This window comes from the organism of the source record quoted next, unplaced genomic scaffold, assembly GCF_019419815.1.
Source record: "Pyrus x bretschneideri cultivar Hongxiangsu unplaced genomic scaffold, Pyrus_bretschneideri_v1 Contig35, whole genome shotgun sequence".
NCBI classification, from domain to species: Eukaryota; Viridiplantae; Streptophyta; class Magnoliopsida; order Rosales; family Rosaceae; genus Pyrus; species Pyrus x bretschneideri.
This window is the reverse complement of record NW_025999668.1, coordinates 1,018,585-1,036,293: the sequence shown is the minus strand read 5'-3', so window position 1 is coordinate 1,036,293 and position 17,709 is coordinate 1,018,585. Positions and strand designations below refer to the sequence as shown.

At 35.6% G+C, this 17,709-nt stretch overlaps 1 protein-coding gene across 1 annotated transcript; it reads left to right on the top strand.

Annotated features, from left to right (window-relative positions):
• Positions 1-6,682: 6,682 nt before the first annotated feature.
• On the top strand, positions 6,683-16,339 carry LOC103944944 (protein VASCULAR ASSOCIATED DEATH 1, chloroplastic). The gene is made up of 18 exons (XM_009355431.3): positions 6,683-6,889; positions 7,161-7,220; positions 8,442-8,492; positions 8,748-8,813; positions 10,613-10,708; positions 10,815-10,913; positions 11,285-11,382; positions 11,467-11,651; positions 12,118-12,158; positions 12,983-13,064; positions 13,202-13,288; positions 13,410-13,464; positions 13,738-13,804; positions 13,972-14,071; positions 14,967-15,028; positions 15,120-15,159; positions 15,248-15,549; positions 15,827-16,339. Exons 1-18 carry the CDS (start codon positions 6,683-6,685, stop codon positions 16,064-16,066), a joined length of 1,938 nt encoding a protein of 645 aa, XP_009353706.2. The 3' UTR covers positions 16,067-16,339.
• The last annotated feature ends 1,370 nt before the right edge of the window (positions 16,340-17,709 follow it).

Genomic DNA, 17,709 nt, shown 5'->3' with positions numbered 1-17,709 from the left:
ATTATTTTTCGGTGGCTGGTCAGTAGGGACAACAGCCCAGTTTTTGTGACATTCTAAGTAGTTAGATAAAACAATCTTCTGCGGGAAAGACCCTTATTTTCATATGCTACAATTGATAAATCTTATTGTTTATAAGGAAAATTAATAGGACATTTGTGTGCTACTTTGTGGTGTGCTTTTAATCCTACCAAGCTGCCAGATGGCAGCAAGAAAAAGGGGAAAAAAGAGAAATGCAAGAGAGAAAAGAGGGGAAAAAAGATAGATGCGGGAAAGAAAAGAGGGAGAGTGACTAATCAGGAGAGGGAAATAAGGGGAAGGAGAGACCCAGCAAACCCGAACCCCCTTTCGACCCACCGACCCGATCCGACCTTATCTCCCTATCCTGGCCACCGTTGATGACGGGACCGGTACCATATTGATCTCACTTCAAACCTAGTCGAACCCTCTTCCATTCTCACCCAAACTCGATAAGGATTGGGGCCCTTTTCACAAAGAATGGCGTTGGTGGTGCCGAGGGGTGCACAGCGGTGGTCCATCGTTTTTGAAGTCAACACCATCGATCACCATAACCAATCGACTTCCCTCAACGCCAGGAACAAAACATATGCATCAGTTGAGGTGTTGGAGTTCATTTTGGCGATGAATCAAGAACATCCGTTTTTAGGGTTCCCGATGGATCGAGATGCTTTTCAGGTGTTTTCTGGCCAAATTGGAATTTGGCCCAGGTATGAAAATTATTCCCCTAGTTGTATTCTATGTTCCTGTAAAATTTGGTAATTTTGGAGTTAGTCAGAAAATTAGGTTTTCGTTTGCCGGAAATCGCCACATGCGACAGCGAGTGGCCAGTGGGCCGACGTTGTTTTCTAAGGTTAAATTTGATACTCTGATTCCATATTTGACATCCGATTGACGAAATTCGTTGTTTAAACATATTTTTGTTAGAGGCCGCGACTTGTTCAATATAACAATCCATGATCCAACCGTTAGATCATTACCAAACTTAATATGTTATTATACGTAATATTTAAGGACCTTAGGAACTTACGAATTGGGAATTTGACATACAAATCTTTCCAAATTGAATTTCTAAGTGATAAGAGCATATTTATGCGACTTTGTTATCGTATTTCTTTGCATTTATTTAGTTAATTTATATTTATTGTAGTAATTTAAGTTATTTTCATATTATTGTAGGTTCAATTGGTAAAGATGACAATAAATGGCAAAATGGAGCAATTTGGAGCAGTTTTGGACTTGAATTGGATAGCAGGCATGGATAGCATATAGGCTGGACATTTTTGGTGTTTAAATAGTCCTAGATATGTGCTAAAATCTAGAGAAATTAAAGTTGAGGCTTGGAAGGCAAGAAATTAGACAAGAAAGAGGATTCCTAGTTGGAGATGAACATTATCTTATCATACTTTATCTTATCTTATCATCTTATCTTATCTCCAGTTGCAAGGAGGAATCCTAATCACATTTTAGCAACTCTCTACCTGATTTTTAGAGTCCTAAAATAATTCAAAATGCCAAAACCTTTTCCTCCTTGGATTCAGCCATTCCCCCTCCATATATATGAAATTTCTGCAGAGATTTAGAGTGTGCCATGCTTATTGTTCATCCATTGAAGTTGTTGGAATTTTAAGAGTTCATTCTATCTTAGTTTTAAGTTTCAATGTTTATTATAGATTGCCTTTCAGTTATGATAAACATGTGTAACTAAATTTCTTTTTAGCTAGAGGTGAATTTGAAGCCATGATCATATGTTTTATATAAATTGATTACATCCAGTTATTGTTTCATAAAACATGAATGTGATTTACTTATCTGCTCTATTGAAAACTTTTTCTTATATGTTTATTAAGGGTACACACTTGGTTTGCATGCAGGGATTTGATGCTAGAATATAAGGGAATTTCACCTAATCATTATGAACTTATACTTGCAAGTAGTAAAAGTCACTAGTCATGATTGAGTTAAGTAAATTCTTGGCAGGAGTATCATGCTTTTCATAGTTACGAATGCTTTGTCAATACTTATGATTTTCACAGAACTTAATGATCTTTGAGATGTATCTCTATGATGCTTTTCATAGTTAGGGAACTTGAGAAGAATAATTTGGTTGAGTCGCTGAGTCCAATTCAATGAACTTAGGAAAATCTAAGAGTTGATTAGTGATGTTCACAGTTAATTTGGGGCATTGTCATTCATGGTTTATAGGAAGAATAACTGAAAATCGATTTGTATGCATATATTTCATGTGTGGAAAAGAATACTTTAGCTATCCTTTCATCCATATTTCATTCACAACTTAATTTACTTGTTGCACTTTACTTTTGTTTTAATTAAATTCGTCCAAAATCCCCCCAGTCATTGTTTTGTTGTTGGTTTAACTTATTTTTCAGGTTTATAAGTTTAATTTGTGTTGATTAGCATCCCTTCGAACCCACGAAATATAACGATCCCTGCTTACTCATACTACAATTGCATAATTTATAAGGCTTAATTTGTGTGTTAGTTTCTACCGCATCAAATTTTGGCGCCGTTGCCGGGGATTAGTAAAATTGCTAATCACTCTTTTTTTGTTTATTTTTCTTTTGATATTTGATTTAGTTTTATTTCTTTGATTTTAGGTACTAGAGAAGCAAGACATGGCAGTTGCTAATCTTCAAGCTAAAATGGCAAATCTTACTTCTCTTATGTCGTAGTATATCAAAAGGTCCACAATGCAAAGTGTCCCTACATTTGGTGTGTCTTATAGGCAAGGATATCAAACTAATTAGCATCCTTAATTTATTGAGCATGGAAGTTGGGATAGTGTCAATGCTTGGGGTTATCAAGGCTATAATCAATTAAGGAATGGCTTGTTTTCCAATACTTACAATCCAAGTGGGAAAGATCATTCAAATTTTATGTGGAGGGAACCTTAACAAGTTCAACAAGAAAGGTATTGGCAGCCATTTGAGGAGTTCTATTCAAGACCTATGCAGGCACCACAATCTCCCCCACAATTATTCCAACCAAATTCAAGTATGTCCATGGATCATGTTAAAATTCTTCAAACACTAAATACTTCTTGTATTTTTTTGACTCAGGACTTAGAAAACCAAGCTAAAGAGATGGTCGAATTGAAAAATCAACTTGGATAGATCATAGAATTCATGGGACAAATTCGAGAACAAAGCAAACTCTCTAACTCAACCATTGCCAATTTAATGAGAGATTTTGAAATCGCCGAAGCTATCACTTTGGGAAGTGGTATGGAGGTTAGAGCTGAACCAAAGATGTCTAAACATAGCCTAGAAGTTCACAAATAGCTGTTGTCCAAAGAGGAGGAGGAGGACTTAGCCACGACAAGCTTAGAATAAGCCTTACAGCAGCACCCAATCATTTCTAATCCTATTGCCGTAGCTAACCTAGCTCCACCACCATCCATTTCTAGTAGGGTTATTCCGAATTCAATTCTTTCTAACCTCATTCCACCAAATGTACATTTTCCTCGTAGGTTTTTGCAATCCAAAGAAGAATAGAGAAAGAAAGACATCTTCGAAACCTTTCCAAAGGTGCAAGTTAATATCCTGATTCTTGGTACAATAAATCAAGTTCCAGAATGTGCAGAATTTTTTAAAGAGCTTTGTACAACAAGATGGATTCAAAAGAAAGAAGTGGCTAGGGAATATCTAGAATTCATCAAAGAAGATGTTTTTGTGACAACCATCGTCAAAGAAGTTGGATTTTATGACACAGGACAAATCACTACCCTCACACCAAATTTGGCTGGGAGCAACATTCCTGAAACTTTCGAAGTAGTGTTTATCTTTGAGTTCTTGTCGCAGCACACAGGTAAGCTGCCTCCTCAAATTTCAATTTCGTTTTCTACTAACATGTTGTTGATTTCAACGATTTAGGCACCCACTCTAGAATTTAAACAATTACCGGATCATTTCAAGTATCACCTTCCATTCAAAGATCAACTTCATGCTGTTGGTCCTAATGAGGATTAAATAGGGGTGTTGTGCGGCTGGAAGACGTTAAAGCAAATGCTTTTTGGGAGGCAACCCATGTGTTCAAATAAAGAGACATTGGAATTTCCAGCTCTTACAACCAGATTTGCTCTCTTTTACCCTTCTCTTATTGTTCTTTGCCATGGTTGTCTTATTTGCTAGTTATCTTTTATTGCTTTCTTGTTTAAGTTTATTTTTGAAACATTGAGGACAATGTTTGGTTTAAGTGTTCCCGAGGGGGGGTGTAAACATATTGTTTTTCATGATTTTTCTTCGAATTTCACCACTTATCACTACTAATGTTGTTATTCATTGTTTTAAAGTGTTTTATTGTGTGTCATATGACAAAATTTTGAAAATAAAAATCGAAAAAGTTTGAGAAATACCAAAAAAGAGTTATTTTTGTTGCTTGTTTATGTCTTAGGGTACCTTCCAACACAATGATGAGAATTTGGTTTTTAATTGCATGACTGTTAAAGAAAGTTACAAATGTAGGTGAAAGTTTGATATGCTCTTTGGTTAATACTTAGTTGTAGTTGTCATTTACGAGTTCACATGTAATCACAAAGAAAAAAAATTAGTTTTTGTAGCGTGCTTGAAGGAAGAAACTCAGACTAACGCTACAACCTTGTGAGACTTGAACCTATTCTTTGTTTGAAGAGTTATTAATTTGTGATATTCTTGTTTTCTAAAGTCATTGCATGATCTCATTATTTCTTTGTTTGGTCGCTACTTGGAATGCTTTTTCATCATTTTAGTTTCAAATACTAGAACTCATGCCCGTTTCATTCAAAACATAAATTTGATTGCATAACAAATAACAAGATGAAGTTGTTTAGTTACCACCAGAGCCAAAAAACCATATCCCTTGCATATGTATTGCAAGTTTAACCCCTTTGAGCCTTATTTAGCCTATTTTCTTTGTTAACTTGCATTATCCCTACCTAGCCTAGTATAGGAATATCCATACCCTTGTTCTTAAAAAATAATGAAGCATGATTTGTTGGGAATTCCTTTTGATTTACGATTTGTAGAAAAATAAGTGTGGGGGAATGATTTGTTCTTTTGAATCCGGTGAAGTAGTGTTTATGTTTTATGTTTCAAAAGAAAAAAAAAAGGAAAAAAAAAAAAGAAGAAAACGTTGAAAAAAAAAAGTTGAAAAGAAGTGAGAATAAGGTTATAAGTGTTGGTTGTTGAAGAAGGGTTAAAAATGTGAACCTGACCCTAAAGTTGTACAAATCTCCTTTTTGTGTTTATGGTTGGATGTTGCAATCAAAAGTTGAATTCTAAGTGTTGATTTCATTACTTTGCTTACTAGAACTTTAATAACCTTTGTTTATTTTTAACCTTTCTTTGTTAGCCAATACCCTAGCCCCATTACAACCCTTAGACTTTTATCTTGATTGTTAAGTGATTCAATATGTGGAGTTTGAAATTGGTATGAGCATATGGAATCCCTGGTTCTCACTTCTAAGTAGTGACATTCTTTCATGAGATCATATATATGTTTGTATTAATAATTCCGGAAAGTGTCTGCTAGTTTACATGTTTACATCAATCTTCTCATATATACTTAGTATATGGAGTGTAGTCAGAAAATCTGTGTGAAAATAGACAGTCTATCTAGTGAGGAATTGAGTAAATTCTCTAAGGCATGCTTTTACTTCCAAATGTTGTTTTAATTGAATAAATGCGAGTTCGTGAGTGGTTACTGCGATTAAGTATAAGCTCAAGAGTAATAATGACTAAAATCTATGTGAGTAGTGATTTTTAACATGTGCAAGTTCCTACTTTTACTATAGCCGTTGGGGTGTTTGTGATACTTAGTTCTATATGCAAGTTCCTACTTTACTTTGAGACTAGCGTGTTCCCAGAATTAGTGCCGACAAGTCGACTTCCTCAACTCTACATGATGCCTAATCTACTTGAATAGTTACACACTTAAGGAGGAGTGTTATAAACATTGTATTTAAGTGTAATCGTGTAAATCCCTAGATTAGATTTAATACTAGTTATTCTTCTCATTAGGACTTGTATTCCTTGGAAGAGAAGAATTCTTTCATCACTTATTACTATAAATAAAGACAATGCGTAGGGAAAATAATATAATCCTCTATACAACCTTACAACACACATCTCTCTCCCTACTCTCTGCCGTGCACCCTTCTCCCTGTCACATAAAATAAGCCACAACACTGACTATATTCTAATCTAATCATAAAAACTATACCAAAACAAATTATATAATACTGATGCAAGTGGTCTTTTATCACAATGAAGGAGAGAAGTATTGTCTGTACACTACGGCGTGAGTTTGAATCTCGTCGACTTCCTAATTTAGTATCTAATTTAACAAATCTATCGTTTGAAAAAAAAAAAATTTATTTATTCCGATACAATCTTAAAACACTATGCCAAACGAGATTATTCATTCCGATCTAATCGTAATTAGCTCGTTCAATTTTAAAAGGCCACGTGGAAAACCAACGTCGGCCGACCGACTCCCTGCAGACCGCCTCTCGAATTTCTCTCGTTTTCAAACCCACTGACGTCGATTGCAACTACCACCCCCAACAACACAACAACCTAACCGACGCTTTTTCTCCCATCCAAAATTAAAAGTCCACTTCTCCTTCCTCTTGACTCCGACCCGAAAACCGACCCGAAACATATCACCCATGGCCGTGGTCACCGCGAGCCCGGAGAGGATCGAAGCTCCTCCACAGAACCCGATCAAGGAGGCCTCGCCGTCGTCCACGCCGTCCAGGCTTTCTACCGCCGACGCCCCCTCCGAAGCTGAAGGCTCGTCTTCGCCACTTTTCTCTTGCTCGGCTGACACGCCCGATCGCAGCGAGACTTGCAATTCATCTCCCACCGCCGATCAGGTCACCCTCGTTCGCACATTCTTTTTACTTGTACTGTGGTTCTGGAAAGTTCGTAATTTTGGCCTCCCAGTTTGGAAACACAATCGCACTTCAAATTCTTTTGTATTTGTTAGTTAATTGTTACATTCCAATTTGGGGAGGGGAAATCAATGCAATTTTGTTGCTTGTGAAAAATTAATTTAGACTAGTTTTGGTGAAGAAATGATTATTTGAGTAAAAAATGAGGAAAATTGTGTTTATTTTTTTTTATTTGTTTGCTTTTATACTACAGTCTGCAGCATCATTGAAGAGTGAAGAGTATCGCCAGTTGTTTCGCCTTCCGCCTGATGAAGTGAGTTAACAGAGTTTTGGTTTTTATTCAAAGAGTTTCTTTTCCCGCTTTCTTATTGTGTTTTTTTTTTTTCGGTTATTGTTTTTTTTTTTTCGTTTTGATTGTGATTTAGAAACGGAAAGTAAAGTATGGATGTTACCATCCTGGGACTTAACATTTTCTGTTGATATATGGAATTGGAAAGTAATTGTAATTCATAACTTGGAGGAAATCTTATGCTTATCTTGCAATGTAAAACTGCTTAGAGGTTCAAAGCATCTCCAGGAGTAACAGTGGTCATCGGACAGATTTGTCATTTGAGAGTAAACTGATTTTGGAGAAGATCGGAGATTGGCGGAAAAGTAATATCTTTGAGGCTGTTCTAGGAGAAGAAAATTTGAACCTATGATTAGTAAGTAAAAGGTTATGTATTTGGTTGTTTTTAGGTGCCGTAAGTTTGCTAGAATTAAAAATCAACAGCGTACTGACTTAAAAAATAAGAGTAGAGAGGACAGCTAAGAATAACATAGGAGTACCTACGTACAACACCTAGGCTACTTGAGCATCAGACCTGATACAATCATTGTTGTAACGAGTTCTATACATATGAACATGATCAGATTTTTCTGATGTGTCCTGTTTGTTGATACTAATCAATAATTTAAAACTGGTCAAAATATTTTGAAGAGAACTTAATTGCTGAACAATACCATAAAGCATGAGTAGAATCCAGTTTATGCAGGAATTATAATGTGAGTAGTTATCTTGGGGGCAATCTTTGGCCTGGTAGGCGTTGCAGTGAATGATAGGAGGTAAAATGCCTGTTTTTTCTTGAATATCTTCACTTTATCGTTGAGTAGTAGGTTTGTAATTCAAAGGAATAGTAAAGCTTATTCTATATTTTCTTCTCAAAAAAGTAGACTGGGTTATGGGATGCAATAACACACAGATTATTGACTTTTGGATGACATTTAACCGTTTGTGTGTCAAAGTGTACAATGTCCTCTAGTGGAGTATATATGATGCTCAGAGGAACATGACTTTACATGTTGATTTGAATAGTTATAGTTGTTTAGCATTCAGTGCGATGATAAGTAGAGGAAGTTCTCTCTCTCTCTCTCTCTCTCTCTCTCTCTCTCACATCCATGTATGCATACAGTTGAATCTTATTCTTACTTTAATGTTATTTGAGTGTCTTTGACATTTTCTCCTTTTCCTCTACTTTTTTCTTGTTTAATATAGGCCCTCATCGAAGATTTCAACTGTGCATTCCAGGAGAACATACTTATTCAGGTTCATTTGTTATGTTCTAAATGTTATTATTTAGAAATTCAGGTGTTGTAGTGTCTCTCTTATAGTTAGACTGATGTACTGCCTTCTCATTGTTTAGTTACTAGGTTATTGCTTTGCCATACTCTTTGTTTTGGTTTATGATGAAATATTGATTTTGTCCAGAATTTTAACTCTTTTTATTTACTTCTTGATTGAACGGTCGTTTTCAACACGTATCCTACTTGGCTTTGCTAACTTATTATATGTTTCTTGTAGGGTCATATGTACCTGTTTGTTCATTATATTTGCTTTTACTCGAATATTTTTGGATTTGAGACAAAGGTATGGTGTTCAACTTGTCCTCAACTTCGTCATGTATAACAAATTTTACAATTGTTGCAAATTAAGTGCTATGCATCATATATTCTTTTCTTTGATTTGAAGGCTTTTTAGCCAAAATGGTCCCTGAGGTTTGCATAAAACATCACTTTGGTCCTTGAGATTTCAAATCAATAGAAGTGGTTCTTGAGATTGTCCACCATCAATTATTTTAGTCCTTCCGTGCAAAATTATGTTAAATAAGGACCAAAGTGACAAATATACCCTCAATTTAATAAACAATGGGGCAAAATGATTTGACAAAAAGTAAGGGTATTTTGGTCATTTTATTCTTATTTAATGGAGATTTTTCACAGAAGAACCAAAATGATTGATGGTGGATAAACTCAGGGACCAATTCTATTGATTTCAAATCTCAGGGACCAAAGTAAGGAGTTATGCAAATCTTAGGGACCATTTTGGCTAAAAAGCCTGATTTGAATGATCTCCGTCTTTCCACTTTAGCTTCTTTATACTGATATTTCATCTTCCTCTGCTTCTAGCAATTTTAGATATAATTTCAACAAATTTTATTCGTGCATTATTGTTCAGTCATACATGTGGGATAGCTGAAAATGCTATATACAATGGAGACCTCGATTATTGAACAACTACCTACCCAAGAGTAAAATGAAGACAACTTTACTGGCTTATACAGCCACGAAGTTTGATATCTCTGCTTTCTTGTTGATCAGAAAGATGAGGATGGAAGGACAAATAGTTTTTGTCCTGTTCCCCCGTTTCTTCATTAGTGTTTATTTTTCAATGAGTTAATTGATTCTACATGTTAAAAGGGATCCAGGAATCAAACAGTAATCAAAACTGATACTGATATTCCAATTTTTGGCAGTCTTTGATATAAAAACAGCTAACTGTGGAGAAATTTGTGGTATTAAAGCAGAAAAATTTTGGGGAACTTTATGGGTTTAATACTGAAGCTTAAAGATAATTGGAATTGATACAGCGAGCCTTTTCATATTGTAGCTTTTGATTAGATTTAGCACTTGAGCTTTTGGATGCAAATGAAGATCTACAATTTTATACGTGGATCCCGTATAGGTTGCTTGATGGATAGGTTTAGCTTAGTCATCTATAAGTTGCCTTTAGATCCAAGAATTCAGCAATTGCAAACATTTAAGGATTTAGCCCACGTACACCCTTGTCTAATCCAGTCCGTTATTTTCGTTTGATTTATTCAATCCGATGGCCATAAATCAAGAGGGGTGTGTGAGAAGCCAAAAAGGGTTTGTGAAAGATATTATCTGAGAAGATGTCTGCTTGATACAAAGCTTTTAATACTCTTCAGGTTTAACCTTTGTCACACTAAAGATGACCTAAGTCTCTCCTAGTGCGTCTTTCCTTTGATATCATAGACAGCCTACTGGACTATGTGGAACTTTGTTGCTAAGGCAGTTCTTGAGGTTAGTTGAAGTCAGGAAGGCTCTGAACAATATAGCAACACAATGAAAGAATTCACCTATTCTCCATGGATCCATACGGTTCAGAGAGTGTTTCAGAAGTTATAGACATATTGGAGATATGATCCTAATAGATCTCTACTTTTTTAGGTTGAATGTTGTCACACTATAGATGGCCTTAAGTTTCTCCTAGGACATTAGATGGGGAGTTCTTTTGCCAGTTCTGTTTCTTGGACATTGGTTCTTTCAGGAGATTCAAGCTCACTTTATGTGTAAAACTATGTTCTCATTTTGGTTTGGACTTTATAAAATATTATTATGTATGAAAAGTAAATTCCTCTTCAGAAAATAATCCCATTGCAAGAAGTGACAAGTGTACGAAGAGCAAAGACAGCAGGGATCTTCCCTAATGCCATCGAAATTTTTGTTGGAAGCAAGAAGGTAATGCCAAATCTGATGTTTACTATGTACTGGTGATATCTTGTAAACCCCTTGCTCCTTTTATTGTCATTTCAGCAATATCTTACACCACTTACTGATTTGGCAGTACTTCTTTGCATCCTTTCTGTCACGTGACGAAGCATTTAAGATAATAAATGATGGATGGTCGCAATATGTTGATGGTGCCAAAGAGATTACAGAACAGGTGCTAATTTATTTGTACTACAGTTGGCGGCGATAAATTCATTTTCTTTAAATGGGACATAATTTTTTTTAATAGGATTTCTTGTGAGGACTTCTAAGTTTTTCTGTTCATTTTGGTATGTATACTAGTTACAGGAAAATGTGAAGACCTATGTAATAGTCTTAAAATCATATGATAGTGTGAAAGCCTAGTCACAAGGAAATGGAAAGACCTAACCAATAGTTACAACGTGTAAATTTCTTATTATGCATGATCAGTCTTTTGCCTTCAGTTTGACATCAACGTATTACAATATATGCTTGCTTAACTCAAAAGATCTCATCATGAATTTCTTTCTTTCTCCTCCCTCTTTATCTGCAATTTTCTGTCAGGACTTATTATCTGAGACTGGCAGTCAAGAGAATGGAGCTGGAATTGAAAAGGTGGAAAGCTCCCAGTGCTTAGTTGATGAATTGGATTCCACTGACAGGTACTTCACCAAGTATCATTAATATTTTACTCTGGTAGATGATGATTTGTAATTGTGACTTATCTTTATATACTTCTGGTCCAGGAACGAGGATATTGTTTCACAAGACTCTAAGCTTGCCTCCAATGTTGTAGATGACTCTGTGTTGACATCAATTCCAGAGCAATACGATACTGTAGAAGAGGCTTTAGAACCAGCTCGGAATAATGACCCTTCATGTTCAAAAGATACTTTGATCTGGAAAGAGGAAAACTCTGATGCTCCAAACGGTGAGTTTATTGTACAATCTAGAATCATTGCTAATGTTGCTTCATTTGTCATGAATAAGCTGTGACCAAACCTGGATTCCTTTGGGTGTTATAAGTCTTTGTGTTGTGCTATGGCCCTGTGGAATACAGTTTCTATCCACCACTTACTTCATCTCTTTCTAGAAGCATGAAATATTTTGGGTCTTAATGGGATGGGATGTGGATAAAACATTTAATCTGTAAATGCATTTCTGATTGATACAATTATACATGCAGTCCTTAAGCTTTGGTTTAGGTTCTAAAAGGGTAGGTTCATGGGTTCAAATCTTGCTAAAGCATGTGCATATCTCTGTTGATTGGCTACTAGGTTTTGGTAATTTAATTGATGCTTCTATATTTATTCTTCAAATTTCATGTTTGAGCAATATTGGATCCACCAATTCTGGTTTATGTCTTGTTAGCTGAGCTGGTTATTTTTGACATGCAGTTCCGGAGTGCTATACAAAGGTTGCAGAGTCACAGTTTCCGGTAATTTTCTTTTATTTTTTGGGATAATCATATATGAACGTATGTTAACTACATTCTTCTCCATTGAAGTTTGGTATAATTGCAGTACCCTTTAGGGTTATTTCCGACAGTTGACCTCATTTTCATTTCATTGTTTGCCATGAGCAATAACTTTGTTAAAACAATGTAAGTTTGATTTTTACCATTGTTCTAGGGGACAACCATACTTCAAGAACAGGTAATATATGTTTTGAGAACTATACTGTTGGAGAGAAACTCGATCAAAATTAGATCATGTTATTATATTAAGTTTCATTTGTATTTAGAATTAAAAAAATATTATTCCATTGTATAATCATTTTCATTTTTTAGTTTGTAGAAACCCTAAATGTTTGTTGCATCAAACGCAACTTTTTAGAAGGAGAGTGGAGAGTTAAAATGTCCTAAATAACCTTAAAGACAAGTTATGTGCAGGCACATGACTTATTTTGGATGGAAAATCTCCGTGTATATGACAAATTAACGATTTCAGAAAGTTGATATGACAAATTGCTTATATTTTTGGTTGATATGACAAATTGATAAAAAGTGTTAAGTTCACATGACATTTTAAAAATTTTCCTTATAATTAAATGTTTACTCCTATTACCACTGGAAAGGGAACTGTAATTTAAAAAACTAGAGGGTAAGTTTGTGAAGTACAACTAAGCTTCAGGGAGGGGAATCTAGTATCATCTTTTATGTTCTGCCATTATTATTATTTTTGCTTATTTTTTTCATTTCAAATAGTGTTTCCATTATGGAAAAGTTTGTTTGAAAATTAACATCCAATCTGTGAAGTGCAGATAAAGGTTGAAGATTTCTTTAGTTTATTTTTCTCCGATGATGTGTTCACAGAATCATTTCATAGAAGTTGTGGAGATAAAGGTAAATTCCTGGAGCTTGATGAATCCCTGTATTTAGTGCATTATTCAGGTTTCTTGATGGTTCTAGAATATTGAGGCAAAAGTCTATGATTTTTTTGTTTTTAAGTTTTTAATCTGTATGGTTTTATGCCTTTTCAGAGTTGAAGTGTACTCCATGGAAACCTCATGATAAGTTTGGCCATTCCCGTGATGTTTCTTTTCAGCACCCTATAAAAGTTTATTTTGGTATGGCCGCGTTTTTAATTTTATCATTTACTGTATGAATCTCTCATGTGGGCCTACATGCTTTGTTTGATTCTTTTGTGTTTCAGTCTGTTTTAACACCGGACATAATGTTGTCATAAAGGTGCAAAATTTGGCAGCTGCCAGGAGCTCCAGAAATTTCGAGTTCACAGAAACAGGTTGCGCATATAGTGTTTATAATACCATTTTTAAATGTTTCTTGAATTGGTTTGCAATTGCATAGATTGTGATTATTATTGTGAGGAAGGGATGACAGATTAACTTGGTGCCATGTCAACTTGAGATCGCACATTTGAAAACCTTGTTTTGTCTGGGCCAGATGGTTATTATGAACTGTAAATAATCCAACAACTTTATGCAGTCCACACTTTGCTTTCATCTCAAGAATGCGTGAGTTATTTTCGTGACACATTAACTTTGACTTTTGCCAGCCACTTAGTTATTGAGACATCACAAGAAATCAATGATGTGCCTTATGGAGATTATTTCCGTGTTGAGGTATAAGTTGCATTTCATCCAATTTCATAATTCACATTACATGTTTTATATGATATCTTTCTTAAAAATTTATTGATTACCTTGCTAAACCTTTGCCATTGTAATAAAATAGAAATCAATTATCTTTAACCAAAGTCAATTATCTCATATTTTTTTATTCATTTCAGGGATTTTGGGACATTGAGAGAGATCCTGATGGATCAAAGGAATGCTGCAATTTAAAGATTTATGTTAACGTGGCATTCTCAAAGAGAACTGTTTGGAAAGGTGTGCCCTGGACAACACTTGTTTACTTCTTGAATTTATCTTGGTTTGTGTTGGTTGGTCAATCATGGACATAAACATGTGACATGAAAATGATTTGATTGATCAACATGGGAAACACCAGAGTTCCCAAAGAAATTACACGACAGGCAAAGATAGTCATACATAGTTACGTATAAATGGGTCAAGATGTAGTAAGTCATACCAAAAAACATATGATATGAATTTAAAATTGTTTACTTTCTAGTTTCTAGTAGAATACAATTCATACAAAGATTTAAAATTTGTTAAAAGATGAACTGCTTGTGTACGGAATGTTTTTGGATTATGATCCTGTAGTGTTCAAGTCGTGTCTGACAAAATAAATAATATTAAGATTATACATGTCCGTACTAGGGGACATTGTCTCTTGGGAAAGTGCTAGTGCATCGGAGAGCATTACAGGAGTTGTGTCCCTATGCGTATTTCATCAAGTATATTTTCACCAAGTCAGTGTAATTGCAGTCTACCATTTAAAATCTACTAAAATTTGTTGAAGATATGTTTGATACCTTTTGACTTGTGCTTTCTGTACATGCATGTCACAAAGATTTTCTAGGGGAGGACGTATCTTTTAAGCGAAAGTTTTGTGCTTTAGTGCTGGTAGCTTTGCTTTAACATGCTTTGTACTTTTTGGTTGAAGTTATGCAATAGCCCTTGATAGAGTCATGATTAAAAGCTACTCTTTAATGGTTTTAGACTATTAGATTTTGTAGTATTTTTTGCGCCATTCTATCCAGGTTAAAACAACTAATATTTATGAGGGTGTATGCGTGTTCGTATACTTAAAATAGGGATCTAGAGTATTTTTGTGAACAGTATTATGTTTGATCTATGCTAAGTGAGTATGAAATCGCAGGCAAAATTGTGCAGTCTACCACGGAAGAATGTCGAGAAGTTTTTGAAACCTGGATAAACATGGTATTATTTATTTATTTATTTTAGCATCTGTGTTGATTTTGGAGTTTGTCAGAGTTACCTAAAGTTTTGCGTGCACTAATGTTTCATTCAGGCACATGAATTGTTGAAGAGGAAGAATCTTGAAAAAGGAGGTAGGACTGTTGTGCACAAAATTTGAATCATGCAATTAGTTTTATTGTGGATACTCTGATTAATTCATATAGTTATTTTCATAATCAGAGAGGATTCCTGCAGTTAGCATGGTTCAGAAATGTGAAGTTCATACGCAAATTGAAGCAGAGATGTGTGTACCTACAGAAAGGTTTTACGAGCCCAGTGAACACGCTAGGGTACAAAACTTGTCTAAATCCATGGATGCGACCCAGCAAGTTGGGAAGCGGTTGCTAGGAGATGCAGTTGATGTTGCCCCTCTTACATCATGGTTAAGAGAATCTATGCTGAAATTCCACGCCTCTTTGAGAACTCAAAGCCAGCTTCCCTTGATCATAGTCATTGTGTTTGTCGTGATTTTCATCATGCAGGTATTTACTCTCAACCCTGTTGGTCAAATATTTGTTATCACATGTTGGCCCTGGTGCTGAGGAATCCAAGATTGCATACCCCATAACTAGTTGAGAGTATACATTTTTCCTTGAATTGTTGTCTTGTTGGATTAATTTGTTACTATTTTGATCCTTGCTACTAACCGCAGTAAAGCCAATTAAAATTGCTCTAGTTTGTGTACAGTGTGCTGCATGATGCGTAATGTGACAGCATTCTTTGATGTTGGTAAAACGTATTTTGTTTCTTTGATTGTAGTTGAGCGTACTTGCGCTATTAGCCAGACCCCAACACATCCATGTGCACTCACCTGTGGACTACGGGAGTGGCTTGGGTAGTCAAGTAGGTGAAAGATCATCCGAGGTTGTCACTTGGCTGGAGAAGCGAATACACCACCTCAAAGATGAGATGCACTTGGTTGAGACTCGGCTTGAGAGTATGCGGCATGAACATGCTCTGTTAAAAGATCAACTGGAGTACTTTAGTAAGCGCAGATAACTTCCAATTGTATATCCTTTCTCATTCTTCCAGTGGTTACGAAATGTATGTTGCTTGTTTCTTTTTTTGGGCTACAAAATTGTATGTTGTTCCATTCTGATGAAAATCCATAAACTTGTAGAGAAAATTGTTGATTGAAATTTATAGTTTGTCATTCCTCTTGGGAATGGTGAATCACGGCTTGTTAGAATGCTCTCATTTGATTTCAAGCGATCAATTAAATAGCTTTGAGTAATTATGTATAATATGAATAAGCACTAGTTTCTCCCTTCATTTTCCTTGCCTTCCTTGTTGTGTTGTTTTAGGGATTTGGAGCCTCTCTGGATCCTCCTTGTGAGGATCTGGAGGAGATCCAAATCCTTTTTTAGTAAGTGTTTCAAATGAGTACATTGTTCATGGGTTTTAATTATTTATTAGGCAAAGCTTGAGTAAGATGACTTAACTATGTGCTATATACATCAAATTATATGTATTTACCATTTATCATGCTCCTCTTTTTAGAGTTGTTAGATTTTTTTTGTTTTAAATTTTTATTGTACATGTGAAAAGACGTGACTTAAATGCGTTGAAACCATTTTTAGTTCTCATTGCTCGAGGCACAGTCGAGAATAAATCTAGCCCCTTCGAGAACAATCCAAGCCCATCTTGACACCTCCCGAGTAATATGTCAACAAGTGCATATAACACTTAAGACAAATAGAGATGACTCAGACAAGCATTGGAGATGGGCTCGACTCGACGGGGGCACAAGCAATTGAAACTAGGCAAAGTGTTTGATAGTAGTGCCACATAGACTCCGAGCAATTGGGCGCTTCATCGGAGCTTCTAAGGTAGTTGACGTAGGAAAGTATTTAGCCTTTGGAACTCAAGACTCTGGATAATAGAGTCTCAGGCCCTGTGTTGGTAGGGAGGCCCTAGAACCTGCTGTAATTTGACTAACACTAGGAACCCTAGAACCAGCTATAATCTTCCTTAATTTCAGGACGAGCGTTTTGGCGGCTGTAAACCCTTTAGTTCAACCTTAACTCTAGGGTCAAGGGTGCCGTGTATGCTTAACTTTCCCTAAGTTGCTATATGTACAACCTTCTTGTAAATGAGAAGCACACAAGTGAATATACAAAAATTTGGTTCACAATTTCATCTTAGTATCGTAGTAGTATCCTTATTAGGCATGTCTCTGCATATCCTTTTGGTCTTCTCAGCCAACAAAAATGGCAGAAGAAACTTCACTAGATCAAGAGGTAGAAAGCTTACTTGCTTCTCATCTTACACGTTTTTCAGAGGTTGACGTCAACCTAAATCAAGGGCCCAGTTCGGTTTTGTTGAATGAATTCAACCATCTCCCTTGGTTATGAGTAGTCACTTTGGCTCTTGGTGGAAGGGTCAAGCTCGGCTTTATCAATGGAGTCATCCAAGCTCCAGAGACTACGTCTCCAAATTATGAAGCATGCTAATGCAAAGACCAATTGTTCATGTCATGGATTCTCAACTCGATGCATAAGAAGATTGCAAAAATTTTCTACTTATACAGATTCATTACAACACTAATTTCAATAACTAAAACTAAATAACAAGTTGTTTTTGCCAGAGGATTTTGACATAGACGTCTTGACAAAACTACTTAAGCTATAACATACATGAAA

Excerpts from the sequence above, each read along its gene's own strand:
- LOC103944944 (XM_009355431.3), top strand. The coding sequence starts at position 6,683 with ATGGCCGTGGTCACCGCGAGCCCGGAGAGGATCGAAGCTCCTCCACAG. Across the intron at positions 11,383-11,466 it reads GAATTGGATTCCACTGACAG|GAACGAGGATATTGTTTCAC; the intron begins GTACTTCACCAA and ends CTTCTGGTCCAG. Across the intron at positions 13,805-13,971 it reads GAGATTATTTCCGTGTTGAG|GGATTTTGGGACATTGAGAG; the intron begins GTATAAGTTGCA and ends TATTCATTTCAG.